The sequence below is a fragment of the Zeus faber genome, assembly GCF_960531495.2.
Source record: "Zeus faber genome assembly, chromosome: 22".
In the NCBI taxonomy this organism is placed as follows: Eukaryota; Metazoa; Chordata; class Actinopteri; order Zeiformes; family Zeidae; genus Zeus; species Zeus faber.
The window spans coordinates 11,110,189-11,122,688 of NC_137209.1; the positions used below are offsets into that span (position 1 = coordinate 11,110,189).

At 48.3% G+C, this 12,500-nt stretch overlaps 1 protein-coding gene across 1 annotated transcript in view; it reads left to right on the forward strand.

The window, feature by feature from the left end:
- Positions 1-2,857: 2,857 nt before the first annotated feature.
- Positions 2,858-12,500, forward strand: part of plcb3 (phospholipase C, beta 3 (phosphatidylinositol-specific)) — a gene marked incomplete at its 3' end in the record, with an annotated part of 53,750 nt that continues 44,107 nt past the window's right edge. The window contains 1 exon segment of the mRNA XM_080023182.1: positions 2,858-3,252. Coding sequence (XP_079879308.1) covers positions 3,154-3,252 — 99 coding nt within the window. The 5' untranslated portion in view covers positions 2,858-3,153.

Consider the following 12,500-nt stretch of genomic DNA (forward strand, 5'->3'; position numbering starts at 1 on the left):
GAGAGAGAGAGAGAGGGTATTTTCAGTAGAGGGAGCAAGAGAGGGGAGTGGTGGGGGAAGGAGAGGGGTCCTATTGACACCACAGGTGTCTGCTCTTCAAACCCAGTAACCAAGACACCATTGCAGGGCTAATGAGAAGATATTTCTGCCGCTGTGTGTGTGTGTGTGTGTGTGTGTGTGTGTGCTATTACACGGCGGATGAACACAATATCTCTGGTCATTTGAGTTCACTTTGCCATTGAAGGAATTGCATGTATTTGCATCGTATATTATCATTTGAAAGGTTCTGTGTACCTGCGCCTGTGTGTCTTTGTGTGTGTGTGTGTGTGTGCGTGTGTGTGCGTGCGTGCACGTGCACTCTGCGTGTTAGTGCTCATGTGATATTTCGGGATCAGATTAATCAACAGTTCTGCCTGGACTCAGTTACAACTGTGTTTTAGAATGGGGTCACACACACAGACACACACACACACACGCACGCGCACGCACACACACACACGAATAACAATCCGGCTGCTGAATTGTTAAACGATGTATCTTCTCCAGGCCATGTGGCATTGATATGGAGTCGGTGTAACAGAGACACCAGGCCACGGTTGTTTGGTGGTGTAGATAAACTGCAAATTGCCTTCTTCTGTGTGTGTGTGTGTGTGTGTGTGTGTGTGTGTGTGTGTGTGTGTGTGGGCGTCCGCGCGTGTGTTCATAAACACAACACCTTGTCGTTGGTTTTGTGCCTGTGTGAGTTCATAAACACAACACCTTGTCGTTGTGTTTATGAACGCACACACACACACACACACACAGACACACACACACACACACACACACACACACACACACACACACACACACACACACACACACACACACACACACGGGTACAGTTTTGGTGGTTTGTAGAGTCAACTTAAAAGCGGCGCCATTACATTTTGGAATCATGAGCGAATCATAAAAACAGCATTTAAGCCTTCTTGCATCGCAATTAATAATTATGGGATTATGAGGACACCGAATGTCCCCTGGCGATCCCCGCTGGCCTGTCAATGCTGCTGGGTATTCAGGTGTGTTTTAAACAACACACACACACACACACACACACACACACACACACACACACACACACACACACACACACACACACACACACACACACACACACACACACACACGAACACCCCAACGGTCCCCCCTCAGCAATCAGCCAGTCAGTCAGACCACACATAGCAGACATTCTTGCTCCGCGTAGTTGGGGTGTCGGGAGAATGGGGGGCGTTTGCCAACAAAAAGAAAAAAAAAATCGCTTCTCCTCTCGCCCCCCCCCCCCCCCCCCCCCTCGTTGATCGGGAGAATTCCAAGTCGTAACGTGCTTTGGCTGCGGGGTTCGGACGAGGAGGCTCCTCCGCTCCCGCGGCGTGACGCCCCCCCCCCCCCCCAGACGCCACGCCGCAGCGCGGGCAGGGCAGCGTTTGCCGTCCCCCCGGAGATCGCATAGTAGATCGTCGATCACCCACGCGGCGATCCGTGGAAAAAAAACCCCAAAAAATGTTGGATTTCACATTTTCTCTCCCGATCGGTGGGAGCTGAGCTCGTTCCAGGGGGGTCCACAGCCGCCCCCCCCAAAAACAAATAAAAATAAAGACCAATAGTCGCACGTTATTTCATTTCATAACGGCTGTTTTTCGCTGTGGTCCGAACATCTTATCGACCCGGAGGGCCCCCGACGCGACCAACGGGGGCGGGGAGGGGGTTTGGCTGGGCCCCGCCACCCGCAGAAGCCTCAAACCCCAGCAGAATGCCTCTGGAGTGAGGGCGATGTCACGTCATGTATGGGACGACAAGGACGAATGTGGTGTCTGAGCAAAAACAAACAAACAAACAAACAAACAAACAAACAAACAACAAAAAAACAAGATAGAGAGAGAGAGGGGGGGGGGGGCAGAGAAAGTTGGGGTAGCGTGCGAGTGGGACGAGACGACGAGCGAGAGAGAGAGAGAGGGAGGGAGGGAAAAAAGAGGAAGGGAGCGGAACAGATGAAGGAAGGAAAGGGGATGAAAAGATCACTCCGCAGGATACATGAATAAACACATTAATGCGACTGGAATAACAAAAAACAGCGGCCGGGCCCGGACCCCGCGGCGCGCCGGGGACGCGGCAGGACAAGACGAGACAGCGGCAGCGGCAGCGGCAGCGGCAGCGGCAGCGGCAGCGGCAGCGGCAGCGGCAGCGGCAGCGGCAGCGGCAGCGGCAGCGGCAGCGGCAGCGGCAAAAAAAAAAAAAAGAGGAGTAGTGGTGAAAGGTTCGACTCTTTTTTCAGATTCGGTTCTTGACGAGTGACTCGGTAAAAAAAAAAAAAAAAAAAAAGGGAGGGGGGGGCGGTGTCGGTCCCCCCCCCCCCCGCTCTTGGTTCCTTTGGTTCAGCTCGTGTAAACGCGAGGGAGCGAGGGAGGGAAGACTGTCGGCGAACGATGAGCGAGAGGCTGCCTCTGAGTTGTGTCGTTCGCTTTAAATTGTTTATTTCGGCAGAGAAACGCAAGGCGCACACGGCAACATTTGAATTCCCTTCCGCCAGAATGTATTCGTTTCGGTGCAATGTCGGCGTGTAAATCGGCCACATTCAATATGAATGGTGCCAAATTATCCCTCGGCCTTTCATCTGGTTCCTCCAGCTTGCGAGGGAACCGTTTGCTCTTTTTGCGGGAGTGACTCCGGACCGACGAGTCATTTAAAGGATTCGTCTGCCACGAACGGTCCGTCCGCGCGTCTTGCGCCACCAGAGAGGAGTCTCTGTGACTCATGACTCGCGCGGCGTGTTATCTCTGCGTGTTATTGGCGATCAACAACTTTTGGGAAGTTGTGTTTGAGCAAAAAAAAATAAATAATAATAATAATAACTTAAAATAAAAAAAAAAGAAGCTCAAAAGCCCCGCCTGCGAAAAAAAAAAAAAAGAAGAAGAAGAAGAAGAAGAAAAGAAAGAAAACCCGAGACTGACTGACTCCCTCTCCCCGGAAGAAGGTTTCCGAGCGTGGACCGAGGGCGAGCGAGAGGGAGCCGGGGAGTCGACCGAGCGCTGCCGCTCGCTGTAGCCGGGGTTTAGGCGTTGGCAGCCGGGCAGCCAGGCGGCCAGTCTCCCCCCCCCCCCCCCCCCCCTCGCCATGGCCGGGGCGAAGCCGGGGGTGCACGCTCTGCAGCTCAAGCCCGTGTCCGTCCATGAGGTGCTGAAGAAGGGCAGCAAGTTCATCAAGTGGGACGAGGTGAGTGATCGCGCTGCGTGTGTTGTCGCCACGGCGTCCGCGTCTGGACCCGGAGTCCTGTTTGAGAGCGGACTCTCCTCGAAGGCTATTCGAAGTCGATCACACTCTTTACGGGAAAGAAAAACCAGAACCAAACGGCACGTACAGGGCAATCAGGCTTTTGAGAAGAAACAGGGTCAGAGTAGAGCATGAAACACTACACTTTCCATGTTTTGTGACTGGTTGGACTCGGTGTGTTATTAGATGTTATTTCAATCCTGCAGCTTAATTGTTAAACGATGTATCTTCTCTTTTCTTCTTTTTTTTGCCACCGGGCAGCATTGTGTTGTGTAGGATTCTTGTCAAGCCAGTTTTTCCTCAGGCTCGGGTTCGGACACACACTGCCAATCCAATCCAAGCTCAGTTTCCTTTCTCCCCTCCTTCCCTTTCTCTCTTCCCAGGGGAATATGTGAGAAAGTGTGTGTGTGTGTGTGTGAGGCGTGGATTTTGTTTTCCCCTTGAACTTGAACACTGGACAGGTTTTATTTTCATTTACTCTGGCTCGGCTTTATTCCTCCACCATACACCGTACCGTACCAGCTCCTCTGTGCATAGACCTGGGGCTTGTTTTTTTTTATCTCGCTTGACCCCGCGCCTGCTCCTCCTTGAACGTCTGCCGCGTATTTCTGCAGCATACCTGGCAACCATTCCGGCCGTGCGGGTGTCTGTGTCATTGACCATAATGATTGTTTTTGTGAGTGTGTTGGGGTGTGATGATCCGAACACAAACACAGAGGGTGCAATGGGGCATTCTTAAAAAAGTGTGTGTGTGTGTGTGTTACTGTCAATTATTAACTCATCTACCGACTGATATGAATCGGTCTTCCAGGTTTTTAATATAAAAATGTAATCTCTGCCTTGCTTGCTTGACCCTCTCTCTCTCTCTCTCTCTCTCTCTCTCACCCCCGCCCCCCTCACACACACACACACACACACACACACACACATCCACATTCGCTCTGCTGTTAAATGCCTGTAAGAAATGTGTCGGAGCACAGGGTGTTTCAAACCTAACCGCTTTATGAGAAATGCGGCTCGTAGCACAATTGCCGATGTTCCCCGAAAAAAGGCTCATCACGCTTTGATTCGGCCTCTTCCCCTGCCTCCATTTTTCTCCCTTCAAGGGAAATCCCAGGAAAACGGGTTGTGTTAATCATTAAGAACACGCACACATTGACAGTTGTGGACCCCATCCGCCTCTCCCTCTCCCTCTCCCTCTCTCTCTCTCTCTCTCTCTCTCTCTCTCTCTCTCCCCCTTTCATTCTCATTCTCTTCCCACTCTGTTTTTGCTGCATCTATCCGGTGGAGGCTAAGTGTTGGGAATCTGGACTTCTTTGACACCCATTGCTCCACCCACCCACTTCCCAGCACGCACGCACCCACACACGCACCCACACACACACACACACACACACACACACACACACACACACACACAACCGCAACCCCGAGGGCATCTTGGTTTGTTTACATGAAAAGCTCAATTTTGACCCCATCATCCACCCACCAACCCCCCCTCCCCTCCCTCCTCTTGCTCTCTCTCATTTCTCCGCCAGTCTGTCTCCAGAGAGGACACGGGGGCACGATATATCGAAACCCGTCAGCATCAGATATTAACCTATTTGGCCAAAGTGCGTCAAACTTCCAAATACAAAAATAGAGAATCTATTTTCTGGCGTTATCTAAATAATTTGCCTGTTGAAGTTTGAGGAAAAAAATTGAAATTAAGTGCAATGGTTGGGGCGGGCTTTGCAGACAGGGCTTAATCTAAATCAGTAAAACTAATTCTACTTAGAGGTGCCATGTGTAGAATTTAGAGAATGGAGTTGGCGGATATGGAATATAATGTTCACAAGTGTGTTTTAGTTACTTTATAGTCCCATCAAAATTAGAATGGTGTGGGCGTCGCCTTATGAGCCGTTTTTTTTATCTACGTCGGGAGCGGGTACGCTCCACGGGGGTGGCCATGTTGCACCGCCATGTTCGTTCTACAGTAGCCCAGAATGGACACAACACTAGAGAGGGTCTCTTTCACATTTTTTCGTGAGTTTCAGGGCCACCGTCTCGTTGCGCCGCCATGGGGAGGGGTGCTGAGTTGGTTGCGACCTGTGCCACTAAATTCTGCACACTGCACCTTTAAAGGCGACCTACGATGAAAAACTAACTTTTTCGGTGCTTCGTGCACGTACATTTGGGTCTCTGGTGTGCCTACTAACACACAAACTGTGAAATCACACAAACCAGTCAGCTTTTTGGTGAGCCGTCTGTGTCAGAAAACATGTCTTGAAACCCGTTCAGATTTGTTTCTCAGTCCTGGAGAAATAATAAGCGCTGCTGGGGACGTTTCTCCAAACGAAACCAATAAAAATAGTGTGTTTTGTATTGTAGATGTATGTTTTATTTATTTTATTTTCCAAAGTTTACATGAAACAATCAAAAATCCCTGCGTGTGGTGTCCGTGTCCCCCCCACAAGCTTGCAGAACGGCAACAAAAGTCGGAACCAACTTTTAAATGAGGCCTCGTAGATCTAATACGAGTGAGGATTCAGCAGCTGAATTGCTGATTTCGCGTGTCAAATTTGTTTGGAAACAGATTTTGGTGGACTGACGAGGTGAAATCAGTGAAAGTTTACGGACTAAATCCAACGGAACCCGGAGTAAAGCTCAAACCCCATTGGCTCAGAACGAGGGGTCTCGGGAGGGCGGCTCCGCCCCATAAAAAATAGCCCATTTTGGAACAGGAAGGATTTAGAGGCATGTTAGAATGGCTAGAATGCATAATCTGAGTGGTATTTTCAGCAAAAAAAACTTAAAAAACTTGTTTTGGGGGCCCCAGGGCCCACAGTATATTAACTTGCTGAAAAGGAGCATAATTGGTCCCCTTTGAATTCATGCAGAATTTAAAAATGCCTTTCTGAGACATTAATTAACTTGATATTAATTAGTTCTAGACTAGGAAGTCCTAGACTGAGGTACTTAAGGACTAGTCCGCCTTTTCCGTCTGGTCTTGGTGCTGGGTTTAGTCCGGATCATCCGTTTTCTCCACCAGCAAGGTGGACCTGGAGGACCACGTCCACGAATCCAAAGATAAACCTGCCTCTGCCCGGGTTTCATTTAACACTTCACTCACCGTAGACCTAGGTTAGCTCTAATCCTCCTTCTGGAAATCAGATTTTTTTTTTCTTTTTAAACCAAGACTAGGGCAAGTCTGGGAGTATTTAAAAACATCTGTGTGTTTACATGCACTAAATACCCGGATTAAGCTTAGTATTCGGGTTAAGATAATAATGTGTTAAAGGCATTTCCATCTGTTCAATGTGGAATAAAGCGATTACTGGAAAAACTGGAGTTTTACATGACTCGGGTTACTAGTGGGAAGTAGTTGCCCTACTGTCCGGGGGGAAAAAAACATCGTCTACCATCCTCTCGTACACTTCCTTGAATACGTGCCCATTTTGGGGACATCGAAAATGCAGTGTATCTCACTACTCCCTCATCAAAGTCGACAGAAGAACGCGCTCGCATTCCAACTGCAAGTGTGCGCCTTTACAATGGTGTCCGTTGCGTCCGAATCGCCGGGTTTCACGGCGCATGTGCTGTTTTAAGTACGCCGATCGTATCAAATATCGTATATTCAAAGTTCCTATGCAAAGGTAGCTCTTGGGCCACAGCTCTCCTGATTCGCGTCCTTGGCTCCGCGGCCCCCTTAACTTCGGCGCCTAGGCACCGCGGGCAAATACACTTTTAATGATCCACTGCGCGGTAGACGGAACGAGGCCCGCGCCCCGCCTTCTGTCCCAGCGGCCTATGACTGAGTGAGCGTGGGGGAAAGAAATTGGACTTGTGTGGGCATGCCGGCTGGCACCAAACTATCGGGCGGGTCACGTGACGCGTCCACAGGTCGTAATACTGTCCAAACTGGGCGAAAAAACCGAGGGCTCGTAAAGAAAAAGCAAGGGGAGCTTATCTTCTTACCTGTCCTCAATCTGGTCGGACAGCACTTACAAAACGAGCGAGTCCTTCAAATGCATATTTGAAATGCTTGTGATCCCCCCCCCCCCCTTCTCTGTCTCCCGCTGTCGTCTGTCACTCTCTTTCCCTCTTTGTGGGTCTCTCTCTCTCTCTCTCTCTCTCTCTCTCTCTCTCTCTCTCTCTCTCTCGCCCGCTTTCATTATGTTCTTCGAGAGCCTCTCACAACACAGCCTCTGTCTCTCGATAGCTCGGGGAAATTTCAACTGATACAGTATGCCTATCTAATGACAGTCACACACACACACATGCACGCACACACACACACACACACACACACACACACACACACACACACACACAAACAGGGTGACTCACACAAGGGGAGGAGGAGGAATAGGAATGCACTGCAAATTGCCTTCGTGTGTGTGTGTGTGTGTGTGTGTGTGTGTGTGTTTGTGTGTGTGTCACGTTGAATGACTTCCTGTTCCAGCTTGTTCTGAGCTCCAGATCCAAGAGTCCCCCCCTCCACCCTTAGCCAACCAGGGCCTCTATTCAATTCAGTTGACGCAGGAGTGTGTGAAAGTGTTTGACGCCGCCCTGAGAAACAGCCCGCCGACATGCTGACAGGACGGTGAGAGCGGATGAAGAGAGAGGGCGACGGAGAGGGAGAGAATGACTGCGACTGAGTCGCAGTCGAGGCTCTTGTTACCGGGTCCTTGAGGTGCTTGAGGCGCTTTGAATTCACTCCCCAGAAATTGACGTACTGAAATACCTTGAAAATAGCCCCCCTTGTGCTGATGTGCTTGAAAAGCCCTTGAAAAATACGCGACCATTGAAAAAATTGTGACATTCCGACTGGTTGTGTTCCTGCCGTCATAAACTCCCAGACCTTTACGACATAGATTATGCCAGGGAAATGTACTTTTAATCCAGTATGGTTGGAAATGGACATTTATAATAGTAGATGATAATGACATTAATAAAAACAAACAAATACATTTATATATATATATATATATATATATATATATATATATATATATATATACATACACACACACAGTATGTAGACAATGAGATTAACATTATATCATATTTTAATGAAGTTCACATGAAATGAAGTCCTTGAAAATGGGGGGAAAAAAAGTACATCCAAGTCCTTGAATTTCAGAATGCCAGAATAACCCCTGTTAAAACACTGCTGTCTGAGAGAGAGAGAGAGAGAGAGAGACAGCCATGGGAAAAACAATGAGTGGTGCAGTGATTTTTAATTACCACAGCAGCTATGCACAGAGAGAAGGAAAGAAGGCATGGCCTCATCGGGGGGGAAAATTGAGTTTTGAGAGAGAGGGATGGAAGCATATGGCAGGGGTGAGTGGGTGGGTGGGTGGGTGGGGGTTTGGGGCAGGGCAGGTCTAAGGTCAACTGCAGCCACATGTCGGAGTGTGGGATGGATTGACATGTAGACCACGCTGTCTCCTCTCCTCTGCCTCCGCTCGCCCATCACCTCTTCTCCCCTGCCCCCCCCCCACCCCCACCCTTTCTCTCTCTGCGCGAGACGACGCAGAGAGCGGCGCAAAGGGGCGTTTCCCGCGTTCTTTTGCGACGCCGATTTTGAGACGCTGCGTTAAACGTGCTGCGCAATTCCTCGCGTTTCCCGTAGGGGTGCTAGACGTGGCATCGGAAGAGGAGCGTTTCGTGGACATTTGAATTTGGACGTAGACACACTGCATTCCGACGTACATTGAGAACATGCAAAACAGCTTCATCCTCCCAAATTAGTGTTTTTGGTGCCCCCTTGTGGATCAGCTGGATATGGCTCCGGCAGGGCCCCGAAATGTGCGTACTGTATGATATGTAAGCAGGAGAGTTGCTGGTGCAAATCTGTCTTTTACTTTTCTAATTCTTTCTTTCTTTCATTCTCTAGAGCCTAACCGCTCTTCTTTCACATTTCCTTTTCCCTCTTTTCTCTTGTTCCCTTTCTAATTCCTCTAGTAGTTTGTGATTTTTGTCCCAAGTTTGAGGTGTGTGTGTGTGTGTGTGTGTGTGTGTGTGTGTGTGTGTGTGTGTGTGTGTGTGTGTGTGTGTGTGTGTGTGTGTGTGTGTGTGTGTGTGTGTGTGTGTGTGTGTGTGTGTGTGTGTGTGTGTATTTTCTCTTCCCTCCATTCCTATCTTCTCCTCCTCTGGAGTCAAAAGTTTAGCCGCTGTCATCAGCTTTTACCATGTTGCCAAAGCAACACACACTGATACATGCAAATAATAGTGGCTTTATACGTTAAGGCTGACCAGAAGTGTATTTGAAACACACATTCTTATCAGTTGGTGCGCTAAAAGCTTTCTGGTATTGTCTCTCTCACACACACACACACACACACACACACACACACACACACACACACACACACACACACACACATACACCAGAGGGAAGGGAGAGTCGAGAAGGAGAGACATGAGTGCACGGAGCAGCAGCCAGAAGCGCTGCTTACCCATTATACTTTTCTCCTCCCAGCTTTTAATATTTTTCTGCTTTCATCATTTTATTTTATTTTTTTGTTAACAGTGATCAAGAATATAATAAAAAAAATAAAATAATCCCGTCCCGCACATTGGCCGCGCATTTCCAGTGTCACTTTTTGCGTGTGTTTTCGTGACAAAACGTTTCGTCTGGGGATTGCAGTGCAATGCACTGGGCCACACCGTTTACTCCTGGTGTCTCAAACCCAAAGTTTCGAGGGGCCGCCCGCCAGGTTGTCTCCTCCATGGGGGTCCGTGCGAGAGAAAAACAAACTGTCCCCAATTCGTGAATGGCCAAATAGATCGATTGGTTGAAATGAGGAAATACTAAAACTCCTGCCCCAAAGAAAATTTTCTATGTTCTTATCAGTCGATTTATATTTTGAGGGGAAATTGCGTGGGTTGATTAACGATTGTCATTAAAATGTTTTATTTGTAGCCAGATCTAACACTATATTACAAACATGGAGTGGGCCGCATCGAATTGTGTGGCGGGCCGGGCGTGGCCCCCGGGCCTGTAGTTTGAAACCTCTGGCGGTCAAGGCTAGATCAGCGGTTCCCAACCTTTTTCGGACTCCCGGCCCGCTTGAAAATCTCAAAAGTGTTGGCGGCCCACATCCACGACCAGAAGTGACACGGGAGCCAAACAGCGCGTTCTCAGAGGACGTATATTTTAACATTCATATGCATTCTCATACATACAGTGCAGTAGTGATAAAACAAATGTAAAGAGTGGGGTAAAAATAACCTTATATCTATGGATCTTTCGCGCAACGTTCGTACCGTAAAACTAACAATAACAGGAGCACATGAATAAGAACTCACCTCATGAGAAGGCTGATGTTGCGTGGCAGACACCAAATGCTGGATGTCTGGCTTCAAGGACGACAGTCTCAGGCGAAGATCTGGCTCAACATTCCGCTTATTCCTGTATTTTTCGTCTTCAATGCCACAAGCGCCGTGCCTGTCCCATTGATAAATATTTAGCGCTGTACTTTCTCCAAACCTTTCTTTTTTTGTTTGACAGCTGGGACTGTGTCTTGTGGATGATGAACCAAAGGCTTCTTTCCTTTTCAGTGTGCCTGATGCAAGCCAACCATCCATTTTGATCACCGCAAGTTCCAAAATGTACAGGTGCATGTCAATCGTGGGCCAGCTTGGACGTAGTACACCCTAATATAAGTTCCTATCTATCAGTGATGATAAAGAAAAAATACCATGAAATTATTATTGTTTATTATTATTTTCTTTACCTTTACAAATGTTCTTGTAATTAATAATTTTTTATTTACTTTTTCAATAAAATCTATGTGCTTTGCCCATGGTTTTGCAGCCCACTTGCAATACCCTCGCGGCCCATAGGTTAGGAATCGTTGCGCTACATCATTAAAAAATAGTCAGAATCCAGGATCGTAATTAAAGTCAGTTTTATTTTCTGGCCAATACATTACAGAAATTGAGAAGCAGAAGGAAACAAATCAAATGATTGATTATCGAGATATGTAAGTGTTTCTTTCATAATTGTCTCATCCTGTGTGTGTATGTATGTGTGTGTGTATGTGTGTGTGTTTGGTGTGGCAAACTTATCTTTAATGTGTGTGCCCCTCTATCCACATGTGTGCTCACTTATTAGACTTGTTATTCAGGAAGGCCAATTGTGTGTGTGTGTGTGTGTGTGTGTGTGTGTGTGTGTGTGTGTGTGTGTCAATCGAGGAGAAGAGAGCTTTAGAGAGAGAGGTTCTATCAAGCCTGATGGAGAAGGAAGGAAGCCACAAGCGACTTCAGAGACTTCCTACATATGGCGGTTAACGCGGAGGTGTGCCAGGGTCCAATTATAGAAATGCCACCCACCTATCCAGGCATGCACACACGCATGTACGTACATACGCATGCATGCATGCACGCACGCACACACACAGTGTGGTGGTGTGTGTTTGCGTATCTCCACTACATATAACCACCTCTTCCTGTCTGTCCGGAGCAACCCCGGCGATAACATCTTGCGTATTCTCGCAGTCGAGGTTAAGATTCAATGACATCCACCTCCTCCACCCGCATGACCTCAGAGCTGGAGATCAACTCGATGAAATGTGGGTTCCACGCGCCCTGAAAGTCCCCCGACCTGTGTTTTTCTGTGCATCGCACGGGCTGTGTCAGCGATTCCTTATCGGGCTGATAAAGCCTTTTCGGAGCCGGGTTGATTTTCGAGAGGTGAATGTGGGATGTAAGCCCGACTGACAGTTTGACGCGGCCCAAAACGTCGTCCTGGTTTTCTCGTTCGCTACGCTCGGGAGGGAGTTGGCGTGAACTTGAAAATGGAAGTTTCGCTTTCGTTCGCTTTTCGAAAAAAGCGACCTTCAGTGAAACTGCCGCGATTTGTCTTCTCAGATGTATTTGGTTAAAGGGCAAACAGTCAAAAAAAAAAAAAAGAGAGAGACCAGAGAACTATCTGATATACGACCGTGTCGAAGAAAATTGGAGAGCGAGAGAGTCTCGTTCGTCCCGCGTTGGTGGTGGCCGGGGAAACGCGGCTGGAACGGAACGGCCGAATATGTAAAACTTAGGTAAATATATCTGACCCCAGTTCAGGTGCTTGGAGGCTCAAACCCTTAGAAGGGAGGCGGCGACAGGGATAAAGGTGCTATAAAAGTTTGCCCATTGTCCTTTTATCTCCATCCACCTCCAGCTTTTCCCTCGTTTTCCTTAAAAACAGTTGATGC